Genomic DNA, 26,699 nt, shown 5'->3' on the forward strand with positions numbered 1-26,699 from the left:
CATTTCTGCCCTGTAAGTAAATTCTTCAGTACCATTTTTCTAGATTCCATATATATGTGTTAGAATATGGTATTTATCTTTCTCTTTCTGACTCACTTCCCTCTGTATAATAGGTTCTAGGTTCCTCTACCTCATTAGAACTAACTCAAATGCATTCCTTTTTATGGCCGAGTAATATTTCATTGCGTGTATGCACTACAACTTCTTTATCCATTCATTTGTCGGTGGACATCTAGGTTGCATCCATGTTCTAGCTATTGTAAATAGTATTGCAGTGAACTGTGGGATACATGTGTCTCTTTCAATTTTGGTTTCCTCAGGGTATATGTCTAGGAGTGGGATTGCTGGGTCATGTGGTGGTTTTATTCCTAGTGTTTTAAGGAATCTCCATACCATCTTCCATAATGGCTCTATCAATTTACATTCCCACCGACAGTGCAAGAGTGTTCCTTTTCTCTACACCCTTTCCAGCATTTATTGTTTGTAGACTTTTTGATGCGGGCCATTCTGACCGGTGTGAGGTGATATCTCATTGCAGTTTTGATTTGCATTTCTCTAATAATGAGCGATGTTGAGCATCTTTTCATGTGTTTGTTAGCCATCTGTATGTCTTCTTTGAAGAAATGTCTGTTAAGGTCTTTTTCCCAATTTTTGATTGGGTTGTTTGTTTTTCTGCTATTGGGCTCTATGAGCTGCTTGTATATTTTGGATATTAATCCTTTGTCAGTTGTTTCATTTGCTATTATTTTCTCCCATTCTGAGGGTTGTCTTTTTACCTTGCTTATAGTTTCCTTTGCTGTGCAAAAGCTTTTAAGTTTAATCAGGTCCCACTTGTTTACTTTTGTTTTTATTTCCATTACTGTAGGAGGTTGGTCATAGAGGATCTTCTTTTGGTTTATGTCATGGAGTGTTTTGCCTGTGTTTTCCTCTAAGAGTTTTATAGTTTCTGGTCTTACATCTAGGTCTTTAATCCATTTTGAGTTTATTTTTGTGTATGGTGTTAGGAAGTGTTCTAATTTCATTCTTTTACATGTAGCAGTCCAGTTTTCCCAGCACCATTTATAGAAGAGGCTATCTTTGCCCCATTGTATATTCTTGCCTCCTTTGTCAAAAATAAGGTACCCATAGGTGCATTGGTTTATTTCTAGGCTTTCTATCTTGTTCCATTGGTCTATATTTCTGTTTTTGTACCAGTATCATAATGTCTTGATGACTGTAGCTTTGTAGTATAACCTGAAGTCAGGAAGATTGATCCCTCCAGCTCCATTCTTTTTTCTCAACACTACTTTGGCTATTCAGGGTCTTTTGTGTTTCCATATGAATTGTGGAAGTGCAGAATCTTAACTACTAGACCTCCAGGGAAGTCCCTCAAGTTCAGTTGTATAACGTTTACTGCTTTTAGTTTCGTATTAGAGCATCTCCTTGGCTGTCCATTTATATTTAAATGTGAAATATTTATGGTTGGTGTTCTGTGTGTGTTTATTTAATTGAATTATGGAATGATAGACTTCACAACAATAGTCCAATGTTTTATTGGACTATTTTAACTATTGTTCCTTTGAATGTCAATATGTATTTTTTTCTGTTGGAATGGTTAGTATTCCCAGACCATTTTTCCAATCTCTTGCCTGGGGGTTAAAGTCTTTATTCAAGTCAGATTAAGGAACTGGAATGGGGAGGGGTGGTCCTCCCACTCTCTGTATAGAATTTTGCTTAATTATTCTCTTTTAATACTCAGTTCAGTCGCTCAGTCATGTCCCACTCTTTGTGACACAATGAATCGCAGCACGCCAGGCCTCCCTGTCCATCACCAACTCCCGGAGTTCACTCAGACTCATGTCCATCGAGTCAGTGATGCCATCCAGCCATCTCATCCTTGGTCGTCCCCTTCTCCTCCTGCCCCCAATCCCTCCCAGCATCAGAGTCTTTTCCAATGAGTCAACTCTTCACATGAGATGGCCAAAGTACTGGAGTTTCAGCTTTAGCAGCATTCCTTCCAAAGAAATCCCTTCAGAATGGGCTGATCTCCTTCAGAATGGATTGGTTGGATCTCCTTGCAGTCCAAGAGACTCTCAAAAGTCTTCTCCAACACCACAGTTCAAAACCATCAATTCTTCGGTGCCCAGCCTTCTTCACAGTCCAACTCTCACATCCATACATGACTACTGGAAAAACCATAGCCTTGACTAGACGGACCTTAGTCGGCAAAGTAATGTCTCTGCTTTTGAATATACTACCTAGGTTGGTCATAACTTTCCTTCCAACGAGTAAGCGTCTTTTAATTTCATGGCTGCAGTCACCATCTGCAGTGATTTTGGAGCCCAAAAAAATAAAGTCTGACACTGTTTCCACTGTTTCCCCATCTATTTCCCATGAAGTGATGGGACCGGATGCCATGATCTTCATTTTCTGAATGTTGAGCTTTAAGCCAACTTTTTCCACTCTCCTCTTTCACTTTCCTCAAGAGGCTTTTGAGTTCCTCTTCACTTTCTGCCATAAGGGTGGTGTCATCTGCATATCTGAGGTTATTGATATTTCTCCTGGCAATCTTGATTCCAGCTTGTGTTTTTTCCAGTCCAGTGTTTCTCATGATGTACTCTGCATATAAGTTAAATAAACAGGCTGACAATATACAGCCTTGATGTACTCCTTTTCCTATTTGGAACCAGTCAGTTGTTCCATGTCCAGTTCTAACTGTTGCTTCCTAACCTGCATACAGATTTCTCAAGAGGCAGTTCAGGTGGTCTGGTATTCCATCTCTTTCAGAATTTTCCACAGTTTATTGTGATCCACACAGTCAAAGGCTTTGGCATAGTCAATAAAGCAGAAGTATATGTTTTTCTGGAACTCTCTTGCTTTTTCCATGATCCAGCGGATGTTGGCAACTTGATCTCTGCCTTTTCTAAAACCAGCTTAAACATCAGGAAGTTCGTGGGTCATGTATTGCTGAAGCCTGGCTTGGAGAATTTTGAGCATTACTTTACTAGCATGTGAGATGAGTGCAATTGTGTGGTAGTTTGAACATTCTTTGGCATTGCCTTTCTTTGGGATTGGAATGAAAACTGACCTTTTCCAGTCCTGTGGCCACTGCTGAGATTTCCAAATTTGCTGGCATATTGAGTGCAGCACTTTCACAGCATCATCTTTCAGGATTTGACGTAGCTCAACTGGAATTCCATCACCTCCACTAGCTTTGTTCTTAGTGATGCTTAGAGGCCCACTTGACTTCACATTCCAGGATGTCTAGCTCTAGATGAATGATCACACCATCGTGATTGTCTGGGTTGTGAAGATCTTTTTGGTACAGTTCTTCTGTGTATTCTTGCCACCTTTTTTTAATACCTTCTTCTTCTGTTAGGTACATTCCATTTCTGTCCTTTATCGAGCCCATCTTTGCATGAAATGTTCCCTTGGTGTCTCTAATTTTCTTGAAGAGATCTCTAGTCTTTCCCATTCTGTTTTCCTCTATTTCTTTGCATTGATTGCTGACGAAGGCTTTCTTATCTCTCCTTGCTATTCTTTGGAACTCTGCATTCAGATGCTTATATCTTTCCTTTTCTCCTTTGCTTTTCAGTTCTCTTCTTTTCAAAGCTATTTGTAAGGCCTCCCCAGACAGCCATTTTGCTTTTTTGCATTTCTTTTCCATGGGGATGGTCTTGATCCCTGTCTCCTGTACAATGTCATGAACCTCATTCCATAGTTCATCAGGCACTCTATCTATCAGATCTAGGCCCTTAAATCTATTTCTCACTTCCACTGTATAATCATAAGGGATTTGATTTAGGTCATACCTGAATGGTCTAGTGGTTTTCCCTACTTTCTTCAATTTAAGTCTGAATTTGGCAATAAGGAGTTCATGATCTGAGCCACAGTCAGCTCCTGGTCTTGTTTTTGTTGACTGTATAGATCTCCATCTTTGGCTGCAAGGAATATAATCAATCTGATTTCGGTGTTGACCATCTGGTGATGTCCACGTGTAGAGTCTTCTCTTGTGTTGTTGGAAGAGGGTGTTTGCTATGATCTATATCCCTCCAAACCGGGCCAGTGCCCACGAGTTCAGTTTTTTCTGTGTTCATTCTTTCCAGAGAGTGAACCTGCACTGTCCTGCCAGGATAGACCAGGGTGGCACCTAGCTATGTTATCCATGGAATTATAACTGCTTCCATCCAGTGTTTCTATTTTCAGCTTCAGCTGCCACCACCGTTTTCCACAGTTTTCAGAGCTATTGCCCCCCCAGGTCTTGACTCTTACGGAAAGGCTGTGATGTAGATTATTCAGCTTCTGGGCATCTCATGTTGTTGAGTTTCTTGGAAGAATTTTTCCTTTTTCTGATCTGTTAGGTTAGTTCACAGTCATCCTGCTAAGTTTCCAGTTTCAAAAACTATCTGCATTTCTCTTTCATTTTCTTTTTCCTTCTTGGTTTAAGACCTGTACATTTTAAAAAATTATTTTACTGTGATAAGGAGTATATTGGTTAAAAGCATGGATTCTAGAACCAGACTGCCCAGATCCATTTCTTATATGACCTTGGGACTAGTGACTTAATCTCTCTCTGCCTTAGTTTCCACATCTTAAAAAATGAGTAGTTGGAGTACTTGATAGGATTAAATGATTTAAGACATGTAAAGCATTTAAAACGATAAATGTTTTAGAAAGTATTAAACATTATTATTTGAGAGTGAACCTGTAAGTCACTCAGTTGTGTCCGACTCTTTGCGACCCCATGGACTATATAGTCCATGGAATTCTCTAGGCCAGAATACTGGAGTTGGTAGCCTTTCCTTTCTCCAGGAGATCTTCCCAACCCAGGGATCAAACCCAGGTCTCCCACACTGCAGGCAGATTCTTACTAGCTGAATCACAAGGGAAGCCCAAAAATACTGGACTGGGTACCTATCCTTTCTCCAGGGGATCTTCCCAACCCAGGAATCGAACTGGGGTCTCCTGCATTACAAGAGGATTCTTTACCAACTGAGCTATCAGGGAAGCCATTGAGAGTGGTTTCAGGCGGAAAATAAAAACTTGTATTCAGTTAACCATGTTTATTTGCAAAGCCAAGAAATACACTTAAAAAGATGAATCAGGCAAATATTGTTCATTTTATCTAATGATGGGAGCAAAGAACAAACACAGTATATCTGATATGCTATATAAAATGTTTAGGTTTTTGCATTATTTTATTACTGAAAGGAACCTTTGATTCATGATTTCCAACTGTTTATTTTATCGAAGAGGAAAACTGAGACTCAGAGAGTTAAGTGACTTAAGACTAGAATCCATGACTCAGAATTCCTATTTCAGTCTTCTTTCCATTAAGTCATATTTCCTTTTCTAAGCAACAATGAATATGTGAGACTTTTGAGTTCATTTTTCATAGTGATGGTATCCTGTACCTAATTTTCTTCTCTTTGTAGTTTGATCTCAAGTGCTCAGACCTGGATCAATAATAAGCTTTGGTTTCTGACATACCCACATCACTGGTCCATGTGTAACCTATTTTTTGTTTTTAATAATGTAATGCATAAAATGAAAGCATCCATACTGTGTGAAATCCCTGAGGGGATAATTTAAATATATAATTTCCATGTACATGTAGTATAAAAATAAACTCATACATTTATAAGTGTTTTGGTGAAACAGCTATTTGTTTTTTCTCTCCGGGATCATGAGTTATCTTATGGATGGGTCATTTTGCAGCTTTCTGTCTCATCCTGTTGACATTTACCAGACGGGATAGTTGTGGATTAGAAAACAAAATAAGATGGGGAGGAACAGGGAAAGAACCAGAAATATGAGTGCTTTGCAATTAACATTGAGACATATATGTCTCTGAAACTTGGTGGTGTCTGCAAATTGTGTAATGTGGGTTCTGTTTGTGGTGCAGGTCTGAGAACTATTGGAGTCATCACCAAACTGGATCTCATGGATGAAGGAACAGATGCCAGGGATGTTCTAGAGAATAAGCTGCTGCCACTTCGCAGGGGTAATGTACTGTGTCCTATACAGGACTTTCTTTGATGGTGTGGCAGGGAAACAACTGGGAAACCAGTGGAAGGCTGAATTTTTATGCCTCCACATTGCAAAGAATGGATTTAAGCTTAATTAAACATGTTATGGAATGACATGGTGTTCCCAAATAATGCAGTAAAATTGATCCAAAGAAAGAACTATTCCTTCAAACAATAGGAATAAAACAGGAAAAGGAAGGGGTTTGAAGGAAGGGTGTAATTATTCATCATAGTCTGCATAAATGTTTTCTGTTTAAGTCTGAATTATTTACTTGCTGCTGTCTGACAAAGCTGCTTAGAGATTTACTCTATTTAAATGCACAGATCTTTTAAGGACAAAGGACGTTATTTTGTTAATGCTAAAAAATCAACATTAGCCAAATTGTCCAGCCTTCATTAAATACTGATCTCTCAAATTGAGTTTTGTAAGGGGATCTATTCTTCAGACTCTTGAAATAATTTTGTTTTTCTTATTTGGCCTCTTCAAGAGCTTTAAAATTTCCCCAGAAGAAGAAACCAAAAGTATCCCCAACTCCATAGGTGTGTGTTTTGTTTTAGGTTACATAGGGGTGGTAAACAGGAGCCAGAAGGACATAGATGGGAAGAAGGACATAAAGGCTGCCATGTTGGCAGAAAGGAAATTTTTTCTCTCACACCCGGCTTACAGACATATTGCTGATCGGATGGGGACCCCACACCTTCAGAAGGTCCTTAATCAGGTAAAAATGGTTTTTCAAACAACAAGAACAATTATAAAATATGTGAATGGCTATTGGAATCCATATTTCTTATCTTTATACTTTTTTCTGAACTATTTAGCATAACAGTATTAATAGAAAAGTTAAAAGATGAATATGAATACTTAGACCCCTGCCATTAGTAATTCTAAATGACCAGATTCCACCTTAATATTATTGAAAGAATAGTGTACTAAGCAGAAATACGTATTTATTTAGAAACAGTGAACAGGGGAACACATTTTAGCACATGTTTGTTCATAATATATAATTGTCTTAAGGAGTTAAACTTGTATCTCTCTGAAAAGTTGGTCTCTTGTCATCTGTTTTTTTTTTTTTTTGGAAATGTCAATCTGTGATGGTTAAGTTAAAATTTCTTTCTGATTTTGTTTAGGATTGGTTTGATCCTTAATTTCCAATCTTAAAAACACATATGCAATCACTGATCTTCATTCATCTAAGAAACTTTTTCAGATAACCCCTTTCCCCATAACAGATAGAATTAGGCCCTTTGCCTCCCCTCACTTCATGCATGTATACATTTCTTCCATAAAAATTTAAAGTACTTTTTTTTTCATATATTTTCCAGTCCCTAGTAGAATTGTGTCATTGTCATTGAGTATAGAGCCTCCACCCCAAGTTTTGATTACATTAACTCAGATGGTGAGCAACTTTTCTCACAAAAACTTTTATTTATGCTTAAACTTTTATTTATGAACTTAAATAAGTCAAGTACTTAACAATTGTTCTGATTGTTCCCTCCTAGAAGGTGTCAGTAGAGGCTAACACAACAGTAGGCTACTAGTAACATTATATTTGAACCGTTTAGGCAGCAATTGAAGCAGTTTTAGAAAATAAAAAACAGTAGTATACTTGTATTTTAAGTGATGTAACACAGACTAATATAAAATTTGTATTTTTAAATTAAGGGTAGATGAATAATTTGGAAGCCATAAAGCAATAATATAGTTGTCATTTAAAAATTATTAACTTGTTTTGGAGAAGGAACTGGTTTGTCATGCAAGAATCATGATATTCTATCAATGTATTTAGCTCTGATAAAACTATTTTTTGATTTCTGCTTTCATACTTGTATTGGGCTAAGAAAAATGCAAACAAACTAAAAAAAACTTAGAGAAAAGTCACTAAAATAATTAGAAATAATAAAGTTAGAAATATGAATACTGGAAAAGTAGAACAGGTATGATTGACCATTTGGTTATTACAAGTGACCCATAAATTATGGCATAACTGATTCTGGTTGACTGAAAATTGAATAAATATTGTACTAAAGATCTTTCATTTGCTGTATAATCAGTTTCTCTGTTGCTTCAAGGATCTTCACACTGTGTTTGAAATTAGGATAATTTTTTTTTTTTTTTTTGCCATGCCATATGGCATGTGGGATTGAACCCTTGCATTGAAAGCACACAGTTTTAACCACTGGAGTGCCAGGGAAGTCTCCTGAAATTAGGATAATTGTATTGCTGATCTTATGTGTACCAACACGTCTGACCCCGAGCGACCCTTACTATAGCAAAAACTGAAAGAGAACAGGACATTTTTGAGGAATTGAAAAGAATATCATTATGGCTGGTGGTCAGAGAGTGAGTTGTAAAAGTTAAATGTGGAGATGAAGGCAGTGGCTGAATCCTATAGTGTTTGTAGGCAGTGTTAAAGATTTTGGCTCTTATCCTAAGAGCCCTGCCTGGGGAGTCAGTTGTTTAAGGAATCTGAGAAGGGGAATAACAGTCACATCTGTGGGTTAAGATGATTATGGTGGTTGCAAATAGGAAGATCAAGAGTAGAAATGGGGGGAAAAAAGAGAAATGAGAAGACCTCTCACTTATGAGTCAAATGAGAAATGATGGTACCCTGGTCTTGGTTAGGGCCAGTAGAGATGGAAAAGAAATCAGATTTGGGGCATGTTTGGGATAATTGAGAACTAGGCAGTAGATTAGCTCTGGTAGGTGATGGAGAGGGAAAGTCAAGGATAACTCCCAAGTTCCAGGTTATTATGAAATCACCAAGATGGAGAAACTTCTGAAGGTAATATTAGGTACTTGATTTCAGTCATGTTGAGGTTGACACTTCCAAGAAGAGAAGTTAGGCAAGTCAGTCAAGTGGTTGCTATTACTCTTAGATTTGGGGTTTGTTCTTGGGCATTGCTACTGGGGATGCAGTCTTCTCCATGCTTTTATTTTCTACTTCAAAACCATAGTGGCAATACATGCCAGGGGAATAACATGATAAGTCTGTTGGAGGAGTGTGGACTTTCCACAGTTCTGTCTCTTCCCAACAAAAATTTGAAGTGACAGACCAGCATTACAGCCCTTGGACACACCCTGTCACAGCTCTCAGACAGACCGTGTCACAGCTCTCAGACAGATTGGTGTTACAGCTCCGTGTTACAGCTCAGTTTTATTTAGAAAATAAAGGAAAATACATCCTTGAGGCATGAGGGCATGCCGACCCAAAAGACGCAAAGAGAAGAGGGGAGATGCTCCTGCCCTTTGGCTCCTCTTTTTATGTGGTTTTTTTCTCTCCCCCTGGGCTTGCCCTATGTATACTGGGCTAGCCAGGAGCGCTGTTTGTTCTACCTGAGGTCCTCACTGTGGTCCTCAGACCTTCCTTTATTCTATTTTCTCAGACTTTTCCCTTCCTTGTCTTTTAGCCACTGCCAGTCTGGACTCCTTTTTCTATTCTAACAAGTCATAACTATGGACAAGGTTATAGGATAGGTATGAACTATTGACAATTAAATAACTTGATTTATTGAATAGATATATCCAGATAACCTTGAATATACAGATAACCTTGAATCTACCTGCAATGTGGGAGACCTGGGTTCAATCCCTGGGTTGGGAAGATCCCCTGGAGAAGGGCATGGCAACACACTCCAGTATTCTTGCCTGGAGAATCCCCATGGACAGAGCTATTGTCCATAGTGTTGCAAAGAATTGGAAAGAACTGAGTGATTAAGCACACACACAAGTAAGCTCGGAAAAACATAAATGATTTAAAATGGTTCTTCAGTTGGTTTTGGTGTACTTATCTTATTCCCCTTACTTTAAATTTAAAATACACAGAAGAACTATACAAAAAAGATCTTCAAGACCCAGATAATCACGATGGTGTGATCACTCACCTAGAGCCAGACATCCTGGAATGTGAAGTCAAGTGGGCCTCAGAAAGCATCACACAAACAAAGCTAATGGAGATGATGGAATTCCAGTTGAGCTCCATCAAATCCTGAAAGATGATGCTGTGAAAGTGCTGCACTCAATATGCCAGCAAATTTGGAAAACTCGGCAGTGGGCACAGGACTGGAAAAGTTCAGTTTTCATTCCAATCCCAAAGAAAGGCAATGCCAAAGAATGTTCAAACTACTGCACAATTGCACTCATGTCACATGCTAGTAAAGTAATGCTCAAAATTCTCCAAGCCAGGCTTCAATAGTGCATGAACCATGAACTTCCAGATGTTCAAGCTGGTTTAAGAAAAGGCAGAGGAACCAGAGATCAAATTGCCAACATCTGCTAGATCATTGAAAAAAGCAAGAGAGATCTAGAAAAACATCTACTTCTGCTTTATTGACTATGCCAAAGCCTTTGCCTGTGTGGATCACAATAAACTGTGGAAAATTCTGAAAGAGATGGGAATACCAGACCACCTGACTTGCCTCCTGAGAAATCTGTATGCAGGTCAGGAAGAAACAGATAGAGCTAGACATGGAACAACAGACTGGTTCCAGATCAGGAAAGGAGTACATCAAGGCTGTATATTGTCACCCTGCTTATTTAACTTATGTGCACAGTACACCATGAGAAACACTGAGCTGGATGAAGCACAAGCTGGAATCAAGATTGCTAGGAGAAATATCAATAACCTCAGATATGCAGGTGACACCACACTTATGGCAGTAAGTGAAGAAGAACTAAAGAGCCTCTTGATGAAAGTGAAAGAGGAGAGTGAAAAAGTTGCCTTAAAGCTCAACATTCAGAAAACTAAGACCATGTATTCGGTTCTATCACTTCATGGCAAATAGATGGGAAAACAGTGGATCCAGTGGCTGAGTTTATTTTTTTAGTCTCCAAAATCACTGCAGATGGTGACTGCAGCCATGAAATTAAAAGACACTAACTCCTTGGAAGGAAAGTTATGACCAACCTAGACAGCATATTCAAAAGCAGAGACATTACTTTGCTGACTAAGGTCCGTCTAGCCAAGGCTATGGTTTTTCCAATAGTCATGTATGGATGTGAGTTGGACTATAAAGAAAGATGAGCACCAAGAATTGATGCTTTTGAACTGTGGTGTTAGAGAAGACTCTTGAGAGTCCCTTGGACAAGGAGATGAAACCAGTCAATTGTAAAGGAAATCAATCCTGAACACTCATTGGGAGAACTGATGTTGAAGCCGAAACTCTAATACTTTGGCCACCTGATGCAAAGAACTGACTCATTTGAAAAGACCCTGATGCTGGGAAAGATTGAAGGCAGGAGGAGAAGGGCATGACAGAGGATGAGATGGTTGGATGGCATCACCAACTCAATGGACATGAATTCTGGATAAATTCTGGGAGTTGGTGATGGACAAGGAGGCCTGGCATGCTGCGGTCCATGGGGTCACAAAGAATTGGACACGACTGAGTGACTAAATTGACTCACTGACTTTAAATTTATTATTCTTTTTCCTAGATTTCTATAACATTTACATTTCTCTTCTCTTGATTCTGAGTTTATTTCTTAAGCCATGCAAAAACATGATCTTTTTTTCCTGTTAATTCAGACTTAATTATATTGTAACAGAAAGAGCATTAGTCAGAGGGCTAATCAATCTGGGTTTATATCCCACCTTTGTTCTCAATTAATTTTGTCCCTGTTAGAAAATCTCTTAGAAAATTTTCTTTATCCTAAGCTTGAGGTGTCAGCAGTTGACTTCAGTGGAAATGCCACAGCAGGTGGTTAGGTAGAGTTATCAATACCAGGGCTTTTTATATACAACCTGTTGAGGGTATAAGCTAGGGACTAACCACAGTTGGACTGGGGCCTAAAGATGGAGGAAAGAGAAAACACTTGCCTGAGCTATAGAATGGAAAGGAAGTTAACAACTGACAGGTACATGGGTTTGTGCTCCACTGGTGGTGAGCCTTTTGGTTCTGAGAATTCAGGCAGCACCTGTCATTCTCTGCTTCTTTCATTTGTATCACATTCTAACTTAAAATTCCTTTTGACAGGGTAGCTGATCTGACAGATTAGTCCATACTAAGGTGTCATTAGGCAGCTTCATTAGTAAACTTAGCTGCCTTTAACAGGGTATCCCAGATGTAAAGAGATAGTCTCAGTTAGTGACTTTAGCTGAGGGAATTTTGACCTTGGGTGTAGGCAGTGGAGGAGAGAGCTGGAACTTCTCACATCTGTCTACATAGTCAGACTCACATGTGTATATGACTTTCTAAGGTTTTGAGTGATCTGGAAAACAGTTAAGGCCAATTTTTATCTTCTGAGTTGAACTTCCATCTCTTATATGTGTGCATGAATTTGTTTTGTTTTATTTAGCAACTTACCAACCACATTCGAGACACCCTGCCCAACTTCAGAAACAAACTTCAGGGCCAGTTGCTGTCCATAGAACATGAAGTGGAAGCCTACAAAAACTTCAAGCCAGAGGACCCCACCCGGAAGACCAAAGCATTGCTGCAGTGAGTCACCTTGCCCTTCCCTTGTTCAGCACTTGAAACACATTTCTTCAGTTTGCTTTTTCCTTAGTCTATTTATCATGCTAGTGTCTAGGTTTTTTTCCCATAGAAGTAAAGTATATGAGGCTTTGTATATGTCATAAAATAAGCCTTGAATCTTTGTTTTCTTGAAGAATAGTTGTTGATCTTAATTCTGTCATTATAAATTTAACCAATGCCCAATCCTCTGCCCAGTTTTATTGTGTTTTTCTAATTGGATTCAGTAAATGAGCAAAACCAACAGTGATAACTCAGTAGGGTTGTTTGCTCTTAGTCTTTAAAAGTGGGCTAGGTTCCTGTTGAAAATGTCATCTGGATTGTGCAACTGTTTCTGTTGGTGTCACATGTATTTATTATCATTTTTATTTCAGTCATTTCATATCATCTCTCTGTGTGTATTTTTCAGTGCGGTGAGAACCAAGGATTTAACTTTAAAAAGTATAGACAGTAGGGCACATTTAAGTTTCTTTTTCCTATTTGGTAATGATTTCAATGTAGACCTTTAAATACACAAATGTGAAAACTTCCAAGTGTCTTTTTACTCCTTCAAGATCTTTTCTTCTTATCCTTGGGTTATTAGATTTATCCCTGAGGGTTCTTGGGTTAGGATAGCAGAGTTGTTGGAGAATTGCCATCCCCTTATGTCTTTTACCCTTATTCCTTCTTTCAGCTCCTTTCAGCCTCATCTATCCTTTTATTGCTGTGCTTCAAATTGCCCCAGGTTTCTCTCCACCCGAAGACCCCCACTGACCAGCTTACATTCCTGGATATCTGAAGTCCATCTCTAAAGATGATGCTTGCCACTTCCTATGGCCCCTTTCTCTCTGCAGTCTTGTAATCAAACACCCCTAATCTGGCTTTTAAAATGCACAACATAATTCCTTTTATTTGTAGGAGGATTTCTAAATGTTCAAATTATTTATGTAACATATTCAATGCATTATCTTATATTCCTCCATGTAAAAAACAGTAAGATCATACAGAGGAAAAAATTTTTTTTTTGGATTCAACTCTCTCATAGTTTATCTTTTCTTTTTCTTCTTGGCTTTGGTTAAGCTCCTATTAAAAGTCTTCAAGTTACAGAGAAAGGAAAGCTATTTCTGTTTAGGCCCTGGGTCTTCATCTTAACATTCAACTGAAACTGTTGTCTTTGTAAAGACTAGGTCTTGCCTCTGTGATTCCATTGGACTCATTACAATTTTCCACAGTTAGATTCCTCCCTTGTAGGGAGCTGATTCACCTCCTTCTTTCCTTCCTGCCTCTCTCCCTCCCTTCCTTTCTTCATTACTTTCTCTTGCCTTGCTGACATCTCTGTATTCTATTTGATGTCTGGCTCTGTGCTATCTACTGAGGATTCAAAAATGAATAAGATTTTTAACCCTCAAGAAGAAACCACAGTAGAGCAGCAGAAACAGATATATAACAACTAACTGTTAAAATCTGATAAATGCTACATTTCTGGTAAGTATTAAATGTTAAGGGAGATCAGATAAAGAGCAGATACATGCTAGGAAGGGTGTGAACTCACTTGAATGAGACCCTGAAATATGGGAGGCGTTTGTCGGGTGGAAGAAGGAAGTCAAGAGAATACTGTGAACTTCGGTACAGCTTGTTCCAGTGGGCCAGGTGGCTGGGGTGTAGGGAATGGGAATGGAGTAGCTGGAGGTGAATTTTCAGGGGTTTCCCAATGTTTCATACCTTTCCAGGTGTTTAAAATTAGATTAATATTAGCATGTACATGAACATAGCTATATCCAGTTGTAGTCTAGATTTTTAGGCCTAAATATTTGAAGTTCCTTTTACTTCATCCATAATTTTAATGAAAGAGAATAAAAGATTCAGATTTTAGGTGGTTTGAATTTTTCTCAATCTAGTAGATTTTGAATTTAAAAATAGTTTCAGTGTGTCAAAATTGAGACTTTCTAAACCTACTAGTCATAAATACAACTAGTCATTTTTTCTGTATAACATATCTTTTTGCTTTGTTTTTTACCAACTGCCTTGAGGTAATTCATTCCTTCATTGAACTTGCTGAGTACCTCTCATATGCCAAGCAGGGGATAATAAATCATATGCATGGTCCATGCCCTTAGGAGAGAGACTGATAGATGAGTGATGGTGATGCCCTCTGCTACATGCTCTGCTGAAAATATTCTGAGGAAGCTGAGAAGGGTTCCTTCATCTGGGTGGCAGTGAGTGGTGGTGGTGGATAGAGTTGTGGATCATGGAAAGCTTCCTGAAAAAACTAATGCTTAAACTGAGTCTTGAAGGACTGATAATAATTAGCCAGACAAAGAAGCATAAGGCAGAGCAGAAAGGAAAATGAGTGTAAAGCAGAGAGACATGGTACTCATGGGGACCTCTAAATAGCTTCTTTTTAGTTGGTTTGGAAGGTGAGTGGGGATGAGTTGTAAGAGATGAGGTGTCCAGGGACAGACCCTGGAGAATCTTAGGTGATGGGGTCAGGAGCTTTCATTTTATTGAATTCTAGGGAGTCATTGAAAAACAAGGCTAGAGCTAGTTGCAGAGGGGCAAGGGTGGAGGGCCAGAAATTTGCATTGTTCTGGCAGAATGAGGTCTGTGATGCTGAGGTCAGGGAAGAGAGTAGCTCATAAAGTATGAGAGCACTCTACTGGAGCAGTTGGAACACTAGGTGATAGTGATGTCACAGGAGTCCTGGCTCATTTAACTATTTTATATGAAGTTTTATTGCTTAGATGATTTTTTTAAAATTTAATTGGAAGATAATTGCTTTACAATGTTATGTTGGTTTCTGCATAAAACAACGTAAAATAGCCATAAGTATATACATATGCTCTCTCTCTCTTGAACCTCCTTCCACCCCACCCTCTATCCAACCCCTCTAGGTTGTCTCAGAGTGCTGGGCTGGGCTCCCTGTGTTATACAGCAGCCTCCTACTAGCTATCAATTTTACACATGGTAGTGTATTTCTAATTTAAGTATTTTAAAATGCTGTTTTATAGTTGCAGCTAAATGGCAGAAAGTTTATTTAATGATGCAGATATTTAAAGTATATATTTTAAATTAGATGTCTGAAATAAATCTTGATAATGTGTATTTCATGTAGTTACATTTTGAGCACTGACTAGAGTGCATTTTTAATTCTGCCAGTAGGTGACACTAAGAACACCAGGAAAAGAGTTCTGAGGGATAACCATAGCAAATTCAGATGAAAAATGCGAAGCCTTGTAACTTTAACTTGAATTTATTTCTCTTTTGCAATTACAGGATGGTTCAACAATTTGCTGTGGATTTTGAGAAGAGAATTGAAGGGTCAGGGGATCAAGTAGACACTCTGGAACTCTCAGGGGGTGCTAAAATCAATCGTATATTCCATGAACGCTTTCCTTTTGAGATAGTAAAGGTTTGTACCAAATGTTATTCTTTCTTTTTGTTTCATTTCATTTCTATTTTCTGTTCTACATAACTGTTCATAAAATGTTATGTGAATGGTATGGGACTAAAATAATTCTTTAGACAAAAACCTCCATACTCAGGTAGTGAAATTCAGGAGGGAAGTTATTTTCTTACTGATGGTTCTTATTTTATTTAATGGAATCTAATGATATTTCAATAATTCAACAACTACTAACAGGTTCCTGTGATGCTTATTTGTTGTCTAATTCATTTACAAATGTTTCTTGAGCATCTACTGTGTACCAGTGATCTTAGGTGCCAGGGATCAAGACAGAGATACTGTCTGGCGGCAAAAGACAGAAAATTGATGAATAGACAAAGTAAAAAAGAAAAAAAATCAAGTATTATTACATAATGAAATATGAGAGAGAATGGAATTAGATTAGCCACTTTTGATGGAATGTTCAGGCAAGGTCTCTCAGACTATGGGGCCCTTAAAGCATGACCAGAATGGCATGAAGAGGTCAGCTATAAGGGTCTGGAGGAAGAAGGTTGTTTAAGGCAAGATGCCAAGGACAAGGCCCTAAAGCAAGCACCTGTGTAGCAAGTGAGGAACAACTGAGGCTGGTGCAGAGCTGATGAAGGGGAGTGGGGAGAAAATGAATTCAGAGAAAGGAAGTGCCCAGTTTATGCAGAGCTTTCTAGGTTGTGATAAAGTGCTTACATTTAACAATGGGAAGTCTGGGGAGAGTTTTAAGAAAAAGTGTGACCTGATTTGATTGGTGATTTTAAAAGACCACTGTCTGGGTTGGATTATAAAGGGGCAAAAGTGAATTGAAGGAGACAAGATGGCTTAAACAGTAGGGCCGAAGCAGAGGTGAATCCACTTTGTGGGGGACTTGAAGCCTATACAATTTGGGGACCCCTCTTGAATAATGCAAAATTATAAACACACAGGCACAGGGTCTTGTAAGGAATTTATGCAAGAGAGAAGTTCTGAAACTTAAACTTATTTAGCTGTATAGCAGAAATGCCTCAACAGAGAGGCTTGAGAGAAGTGGATGGATTCATGATTTTGAAGGAAGGGTCAATGAGGCTTGGATTGTTATGGAAAATGCAAAAAAGAGAAGATTCAAGATGACTCCCAAGATTTTGACTTACACAACTGAGCAAATGTTAGTGTCCATCAGATGACGAAACTGAGAAAAAGTTCAATGTGGAGGTATGAACCAAGAGTTTTGTTTCAGAGATGTTAAGGTTGAAATGCCCCATAGGCAGCGAGGTAGTTTTAGGGACTATGTTACTTGTCTCACATACAGAGGCATGTACTTACATCTTGGTGTGGGAGGCAGATGGGTAAATAGACAGTTTCATTAATATGTGTTAAGAAAAGTGATAAACTTCAGCACAGGGTGTTATGGAAACACAGTCCATGGAAATGAATCCCAGCCTGACTGTGTAAGGGAACTTGGCTTCTGAGCTAAGAAGGCTGAGCAGCTAGTTAAGCAGGAATAGGTGGGGTGGGGCTGAGGAAGAGATTGTTCCAGACAGAAAGGGAGGAGCGGTAAAGGCTGAGGTGTGGAACTAAAGCTGTTCAAAGTTCTGTGGCATAAAGTGGGGGGTGCGGAGGGGAGGGGGAGGGGCTGGGAAATGGACAGGCAATGAGGTTGGAGAGGCCAGATCTCAAAAGTTAGGGGCTGACCCAAATGTTCTCTTGATATCCCTTTCAGGTCTAAGCTCTATGACACTTTAATCCTACTTTCAATAAATTTAAGGTACCTAGAAATTCTGGGAAATTTTAATACAGTAATCTATCCTGTGTAGGATTGGCAAAATATTATTAATTTCCTCTTTTAAATAAATTTTGAACTCAGGTGCTTAACATGGCCAGGGAGAAGAGACAGCCATTGTTAATTCTCAACAAAGCTGGACTACTGTTGTACATCAGGTGACACTTATGTATGCATTTGTCTGTGAATATATTTACTACATTCAGCAAAAGAATGAAGAATTATATATTTCAAATGAATGGCCAGATTTATGTATGTGTAGCATTCCTTATCTATAAAAGAGTTAAAATCTGCTGCACTAAAACTCCCAGAAATCCCTAACATTCTGTGTTGCCTTGAACTTTATATAAACAGATGTCTTGACCATCTGGATTTAGGTTAGGAAAGACATGAGTATCCATTTATTAATAATAGAGTCAAGTTATTCTCATTTTAAAATATTCAACAATATTATTATTCAGAGGAATTGAGTGTCATAACTGTGGCTCATTTTGCTTCCGCAGATGGAGTTCAATGAGAAAGAATTGCGAAGAGAAATAAGCTATGCAATCAAAAACATACATGGTATCAGGCAAGTGCTTCACGTTTTCCTTGTCTTCAGTTCAAGCTAATAAAAAAATTAGTGTTTATAAATGGCTAGTGAAGTAGCCTTTTCATCATCTGAGCAGAGTAGAATGTAGAGGTGGGAGTAAGAAATAAAAAATATGAAATTCTTGCTTGAGTTCAATGATAATTTCTAGTATTGTCATATTGTCTTTTCCACTGAAAAATCAAAAACCCTGTCTGCACTCACAGCACCATGCTCTCGACAATTGGGGATTTACTGATGAACAAGACCTTGTTCTCTGGGGCTGTATATTTCAGAGGCAAAGGCCAGACTTGCTCATAAGTGATCATCACTTACACCAAGACTAGATGGATTAATTTTGACTGGATTTATGGAGCAAGATTGGGGAAGGTTAATGAAGGTGGTTATTTTAGAGTCAAACCTTGCCAGTTTTAAGAACAAGAATGATTTCAATAAGGAAAGGTGTCTTTGTGTATAAATGTGAATGTGTGTGTGTATGGGGTAGATGGCGATGCAAAAAGATGTAAGAGATGAGAGACTGTTGAGGCTGGAGGAGATAAAAAGGGGCTTAGAGTGGAGGGAATGGTGTGAGCAAAGGCATGGAGGTGGCAAAGAGCAGAATGTGTTCATGGAGCAGGGAGCCCTGCATTTGAACTGGAGTTAGAAATAAAGAAGGAGAGCAGAGAGGTGGTTGGGAGGAGAACTTGTGCCTGAATTCCCCCTCATATAAGGTTATTTTCATTAAAGAACTAGGATAAGAAAATAAATGAATTTAAAGCACATTTTGTGAGTTTGTGTTTAGAGGGCTAAATACAATGTAATGGAGCATATGCTAAATTGATTTAAGGTCAGAAGACTTAGGTTGCCTACTTCATGATGATCTTACATGAAGGAGGGGGTCTCCAGTCTATCGGTCGGTTGTGTCTCAGCTTCTGCCTCAGGGCTAGCTTGAGACTATTTGGGGAACAGAAGCTGAGAGAGCAAAACTTGACACTGAGTGTGACTGTGATTGGTGATTTTCCAAAGGAGTTATGACATTTGAATTTATCCTTATGAAATTTGGAAAGTCTACTTTACAAGTCTCAAATAGTATGGGTAAATATGCATTCATAAAGTGAAAAGGAGAAAACATCTCTAACCACATCCAATGTGTTTTTCTTAACCATCAACAGGATTTCTAAGTTCCCTATTAATTCTCTTCCCTCTCCTTCAACTCCAGAAGACATTTGGTATAGAAACTCTGTCTTTCTCTTTAGCTGGACAGAGCTAGAATTCACACGTATTAGTCTGATAAATGCAGTAGAACCAAATTATGTTTTGGGAGAGGGATCAAAAAAGTATTTTTGCTTAACTAAATGCAGTGTTTTTATTTGACTTTTAAAAGTTTTTACTGATTATGTTTTTATTGAATGTAACTGCAAAAATTCAGTAATTCAGGATTATAGATTTCTGATTTATATGTCCACCAACAGAAGAGCTTGACTGTTACTATTATTCTGGAGTTAATTTGCCTATAAGCTGGTTGGTGACTCAGTGGTAAAGAGTCCACCTGCAATGCAGGAGCTGTGGGTTTGATCCCTGGGTGGGGAAGATCCCCTGGAGAATGAAATGGTAACCCACTCCAGTATTCTTGCCTGGAGATTCGCATGGACAGAGGAGCCTGGCAGGCTACAGTCCATGGGATTGCAAAAGAGTTGGACACGACTTAGCGACTAAAACGCATGCACGCACACACAAAATGATAAGTGCACAATATCCTGAGTATAACACATGTTAATAGTGCAATTATTTAGGCTTTTAAATACACTTAATTTAAAATGTTTTGTTCTCAACTGATTCTATTAGATATTTGAATAACAGAAACCACCTTTGCTCAGTGAGGATTTGATGGTCCTTCTTTGTTCTGCTAACACTGAGTGCCAATGACGAGCAAGGGATCCCTCCTTGTGGGGAAAACAAAGATAAATGCTCTAATGACTCTTCTTACTAGGATAGTCATAGGACCAAAATATGTGCTCAGATCACTGTAGTGCAAAATAAGATGCTGGGGTTCAGAGAAGTAAGACCAAGTCAGTGGCAGGGCTGTAGAAGGCGAGCTGCAGGAAGTGGCTGCTTTTGATCTTGGTTTGAAGCACAGGTGGGATTTGGACAGGCTGAAATTGTGGGAAAAGTGAAATGAACATCTTAGATGAAGGAAAAAGCATAAAATATTAGCATGAATATGTTTGTGGAAAGGCAAATGGTCTGGTTTGGCTGAAACCTCATGTGCATGAGAGGAAGGAGGAAAAGAACCGCAAGGAAGATTAGTGACAGACAGGGGAACAGTTTTAATGTCAGACTAAACAACATGCAGTCTGGAGAAGTAGTTTGGAGAAGGAAATGGCACCCCACTCCAGTATTCTTGCCTGGAGAATCCCATGGACGGAGGAGCCTGGTGGGCTACAGTCCACGGGGTCGCAAAGAGTCGGACATGACTGAGCGACTTCACTTTCACTTCAAACAACGTGTATTTTATTCTGTATCCAAAGTGGAGACATTACAATTAATAGTATAGTATGACTGCTGCTGCTGCTGCTGCTAAGTCGCTTCAGTCGTGTCTGACTCTGTGCAGCCCCATAGACTGCAGCCCATCAGGCTTCCCCGTCCCTGGGATTCTCCAGGCAAGAACACTGGAGTGGGTGGCCATTTCCTCCTCCAATGCATGAAAGTGAAAAGTGAAAGTGAAGTCGCTCAGTCGTGTTCGACTCTTCACGACCCCATGGACTGCAGCCTTCCAGGCTCCTCCATCCATGGGATTCTCCAGGCAAGAGTACTGGAGTGGGGTGCCATTGCCTTCTCCATAGTATGACTACTACCGTGCAATTAGAAATGGAGGAGGGCACAAAGTGCTAAGCAATGAGAGACACAGAATATGGCTGCTAAAAGGAAAATGTAGAGGAAACTCTCCAAAGAGATACCATAAAATTGAGTGTTGAAGGAAGAGAGGGTAATCAAATAAGGGGAAGGAAGGAGAGTCTAGGATGGGGAGATCAGCCACCAGTGTCTGGAGCCTGCATATCTGTGGGCATAGTGTTTGTCAGGGTTCAAGATCCCTTTTACAGTAGATTTTTTCCACTGTCCTTTTGTTTAGATGTGAGTAATCATTTTTCATTTTTTGTGAAACACACACACACACATGCATATACCTGCTTTCCTGAGCTTCTGCACAGTGTTAGAGAAGCCCTGTTGTGACACCAGTTTGAATTGATTCCAGCTAGATGAAAAAGATTCTTGTTACCTTGGTTATCATTTGTTATTTTTATAAATTTACAATTTAGGCATTCAGGGTCCTAAGCTAGTTCCACTTAACTGTCTTTTTTCTCTCCAGCACCCCAGGATCTCAAACTGGGAACCTCTGAACTTAGTATAATACAGCTCTCCTGGAAAGAATATGTTATATAGTTCAGGAATGCTACGTTTCAGTGTTCAAAATATGAAGATCATTTCCTACTCCATGAAGGACAAGAAGGAATTGTTTTTGGAATACTTTAGAAACAGAAATGTACATTTAGGACACCACTTCTATTGTGTCATTCCTTGGTCCTGCTGTGAAAGAGTGAGATGAGACAAATGACAGTTAAATATTGAAGGTCACATTATGGGCCTTGAAAACATTTGGGAAACTGTTTGTAGGTAGTGTTAATCATCTATAGAATGTATTAAAGATATTACAAATGATTCTGTGAATAGAATTAATCACTATGTACCTTTTAAATGAGGATTTTTCATGCTTAGTTTAAGTAGCATGCCAATTAAAACATTGTTAAAAGAGTACTGATTATCATTCAATTTAAAATATCTAACATGCTATTTTCTTTCCTATGTCCAGGACAGGGTTGTTTACTCCAGATATGGCATTTGAAGCAATAGTCAAAAAACAAATTGTAAAGCTGAAGGGGCCCTCCTTGAAGAGTGTAGATCTGGTAATACAAGAATTAATCAACACTGTCAAGAAGTGTACCAAAAAGGTAAGTTTGGATTATGTAACTTTCCAACCCTGCTACATGTCTCTCTTTCACTGACCCTCCACTTTCTTACGAAGGTTTTGTGTTTGCTCAAGGGGAAGGATTGTAAAAAGTATTGAGTGGGAATCACTTTCATGATAGTTGGGTCTCACCCCATTTCAAATAGCGTTGTTGTCTTAATCAGGTAAACATCACTTTAGAATAATCCAAGTGAATGCCCTAAACCAATTTTTCCTGTGGTGCATGGCTGGGACTCATTGTTAGGGCAAAGGAACCAGTGAAATTATATATATCAAAAGGTAATTCTCCCAAGTTTTAAATGAATTCCACTTGAAGCTGGATGTCTGGGAAGGGAGCATTGTGGTATAGCAGTTTAACTGGATCTTAGGGCCTGGGCTCTTATCTAGATTCAAATCCTGGCTCTGCTATTTACTTGCTGAGTGACCTTGAGCATCATACTTAATCCTTATAATTTTGTCAATTTCTCTGTGAAATGGGATGATGATGATAATGGTTATAATATCACCTCAGAGAAGATTAAACAAGATGATGTCAGAAACCCAAGGCACACTTAACGTATTGATTAAATATAGTAAGTGCTCAGTAAATGGTGGCTAATCTATAAATGGCCATTTTTATTAGCACCCAATATTCTCCTCCTCGTAATATTTACTGATGGAGAATAGTAGGTAAGAGACTTCCCAATCTGGGGCCTCTTCACTGAGGAACATGGAGTAATTGTGTGGGACATGAAAGGGACATCCCAAATTGAAAAATGTAAGAAGGAAATCATTGATCATGTTAGGACAGGGTAGGCCTAGCCCTATGAGAGTTGATATTGTTACTTCATTTCTTGAAAGTATATTTACTTCTGATTTTGTTGGTTTTGTTACCCTTGCCTTTCTGTATAGTTACAGAAAGTAATGTTCCAGTGAGTAATGTTACTAAAAAACCAGTGGGAAGAACGAGAGAATGAGTATGAGTATTGGTTCCTAGTTAACTGGTGGAAAACTCAGTAGAAAAGATGTAAGTAGTGAAAGAGGCTAAACTTAGGAATTTACAGTTGTCAATGCTAAAAGAACAGGAGTTCATTGGAAATAGCGTGGGGCCCAGAAGTGGCTCCAGAGCTTCAGAGCCCTTCTCTAGTTTTTCTACTATTCTTCTACCTTGTTCCTTAATGTTGTTTTCTCTTCTTTAAAATGGGGAAAACCATAGGCATTAAGGGACTGAGGAAAAAGTAAATGGGGAACAACAAAACAGTCTTTATGTCAGCTCTTCACGCCAGCTCTTTGTTTGGAAACTTGAAGCCATTTAATAATACTTCATATCCCTGATATCCTTGCCTTTACCCCAAAATGTGGTCAGTCTTGTCACTTGTGCAGTATTGGTCTCCTCTTAACTGGCTTGTTGAAGTAACTGGTACCATGTTCTTGATTTAACCCCATGGGTTGCTGCATGCAGGTGTCTTCTTCAGCCAAGAGTTTCTCTTTAGGTTGCCCATGCTTTCCTGCTCCCACCAGTAAGACTGTCTTCTTTCCAATGGCCCGTTGTGCTGTTCGTCCTCAAATTTGTTTAGCCAGCTCTCCTTCTCATTTAAATAAATTGATCAAATGCAAGAAAGACTTTTTATTTTTTTTTTCCATAAAAACTCAGCTTTGGAATGACTCAAAGGTTAGCTACGAAAGCTCTGCTTTGGACTAGGTAAAGGTAGAACAAGGTTAAAAGGATGTGGAAGGACTTAAAAAACCTAGATGGGCTCTGTCTGCATTCAGATTATTTTCCAAGTGTCTTTAGGTTTCCTGTCCACTTTGAAGAAAGCAAAATTGGAAATCATAGACAGAGGATGTGGTTTATGTAACACAGAAGACACATAACTCCAATCAGCAGATCCATATGCAGAGAACAGGCCTTGGCCTTACATCAAAAGATTGGCACATGTGTGTACATTTATGTTTTAAGTTATATAAAATGTTTATGGTATGTATGAATCTTTTTTTTTATCATTTCCCATTGTATCCAACTTACTGGAAAACCAACAGTCCCGATGGCATGGGATGAGACGGCTTGTTCTTTGACACTTTTTGGCTTTTATTCTTTGGTTTCCACCCTTTGAACCTCCCTTTTCATTAAGCTCTCTAGATCAGGCGTGGTTGTATATTTATACTGTCTTCTCAAAACATTTTATTTGTTTCCTTAAGTAAAGCCTAGCTTTCTTCCTGACATTCTTGTTTATCCTTAGGCTCCCTTTGTTGAAGGATATTTATTGGCCCAAACTCAAAGAATCTAAAGGCCAGGATCAGGTACGACATGGCCTACTTCTCCATTTGTGGCTTCCAAACATTATTCCTTCACCTTCCTATAACAAGTCTTCCTTCAAGGCCCAGGTGTTACCAGCTCTGCCAACCTTTTCCCTTCTCTTCATTGTCACCATCAAGTCCTGGTTGCTCCCTTGCATTCATCAAGATACTTAGAACTTGGCTTACATTTTTCCTTTTCATCCTAAACTCACCTTCGGCTCAGGTGACTTCAGCAGAGATCATATTCAACACCCAGTAGCTGCTGTTCTTAGAGACCTATGATTCCAGTGATCCTCCATTCATTCCACCCTAGCATCTCACTCCTGTGACCTCTTTCTGTCCTTGTCATGGTGGACAAATGTTCTACTAATAGATTCTTCAGAAATCTCAAATTCTAAATCTAGGGTTTTCAAAACACTGATTACCCTCTTTTTGGTTTTCAATTAGTTGGAAAATTAGTAGAAAACCTTAAAGGAGAATTGAAGCTTAGGATCCACCTTGCTGCTGATAAATCTAGCTTGAAAAGCATGGCTGGGATTTGCTGCTGCAGTGGGAGCCTTCTCTTTTGGCGGTAAACCTCAGAGACCCACAGCAGTGGAGAGAGATGTGCACCCAGAGACAGCACAGCATGTTTCAGCTAACCTCACACCTATGGGCTTCTCCAGTGAGGGCCACGTTTGAGCAGTGACATAGTGCGCCTGCCCCATGCAGCAGAGAGCTGTGGGCTGACACGACTCAGGTGCTCACAGGTGGAGGAAATGACAAGGGCATCTCCCATAATACTTTTTCAAGAGGGAAGAAATGTTGGTGGGTTTCTACTTTATGAGTGAGGTGTGAAGGGTGCTGGGGAGTAGGAAGAGGGGTTCTTTTCTACACCTAAAATTATGCCACAGGCTCCCACCCTTTCAGTTCTATCACTCCTTTACTCTCCCTAAAAGCAGTCTTTAAGTTCAAAGAGACCTTCAGACCTCTGACTTCTGTTTGTTTTAAGCTACCTGTCTCCTTCTGATTTTATTATATTTCCTGACTACTGTATCAGTCTACGTTCAATCAGGAGAGAGAAACCACACAGCAATTTGAACAGGAAACAGTCACTATAAAAAAAAAAGTATGAACTGTAACAGGGGCTTAAAGTAGTGAGGAATTGGCTAATAAGAAGATAAGAGAGGACTTACCTGGTGGTCCAGTGATTAAGAATCTGCCTGACAATGCAGGGAACATGGGTTTGATCCCCAGTCTGGGAAGATTCCACATGCTGTGAGGCAACTAAGCCCACAACTACTGAAACCCATGTGCCTAGAGCCTGTGCTCCACAGAGAAGCTACTGTAATAAGAAGCCTGTGTACTGTAACAAAGAGTAGTCCCCACCCACTCACCACCACTAGAGAAAGCCTGCACACAGCAAAGAAGACCTAGTGCAACAACCAAAAATAAATTAAGTAATTAATTTTCAAAAAAGAAGTTAAAAGAATGACTGAAGATAGGAGTAGTAGAAGCTATAAGGAGCAGTTACTAAGGTGCTACCTTTAGGGGAACACCCAGGAAAGAGGGACCCTGCCCAAAGCTAAGACTGGGACTTCTTGAAGAGGACCTAGATGTGGCTCATTGGATGGCAGAAAAGTAGTGTTATGCTGCAGAATTTGCTGGAAATCTGCCCTCTGGAACATGCTGGGAGGGAAAAGGTAACCATGGGGAGGATTCTCCCTGGAGACACTTATGCAAACTGTTCAAGGTGAGGGCAGCTCTACCAGGGGGGCTGTGAGTGCCTTGTACTGAAGTAGGCTGCTTCAGCCTATCTTTTCCTCCAACAGTGTCTCTCCAGGCTCTGCCTCTCCTGATAAAACCTCTCATGGTGCCAGTGAGCAATGAAAAAATACTTTAAGGGCCCAGGATTATTTTCACAGAGAGAGTAAGAAGCATGAACTTGGAACTGAGAGGCAATACATTAAGAAGCAGTACGTTTACCTTCTGGACTTCCCTGGTGGCTCAGATGGTAAAGAATCCACCTGCCATGTGGGAGACCTGGGTTTGATCCCTGGGTTGGGAAGATCCCCCGGAGGAGGACATGGCAACCCACTCCAGTATTTTTGCCTGGAGAATTCCCGTGGACAGAGGAGCCTAGTGGGCTACAGTCCATGGGGTTGCAAAGAGTCAGACACAACTGAGTGACTAAGCAC

General features: G+C 39.4%; 1 protein-coding gene across 1 annotated transcript in view; it reads left to right on the forward strand.

The window, feature by feature from the left end:
* Positions 1-26,699, forward strand: part of DNM3 (dynamin 3) — a 636,190-nt gene that overhangs the window by 230,738 nt on the left and 378,753 nt on the right. Inside the window, exons 5-10 of the mRNA XM_052654294.1 lie at positions 5,885-5,983; positions 6,567-6,727; positions 12,307-12,449; positions 15,735-15,870; positions 18,157-18,224; positions 22,090-22,228. Of these exons, the coding sequence (XP_052510254.1) occupies positions 5,885-5,983; positions 6,567-6,727; positions 12,307-12,449; positions 15,735-15,870; positions 18,157-18,224; positions 22,090-22,228 (746 nt within the window). The remainder of the gene's footprint in view (positions 1-5,884; positions 5,984-6,566; positions 6,728-12,306; positions 12,450-15,734; positions 15,871-18,156; positions 18,225-22,089; positions 22,229-26,699) is intronic.

Source organism: Budorcas taxicolor, chromosome 16 (assembly GCF_023091745.1).
Source record: "Budorcas taxicolor isolate Tak-1 chromosome 16, Takin1.1, whole genome shotgun sequence".
Taxonomy (NCBI): Eukaryota; Metazoa; Chordata; class Mammalia; order Artiodactyla; family Bovidae; genus Budorcas; species Budorcas taxicolor.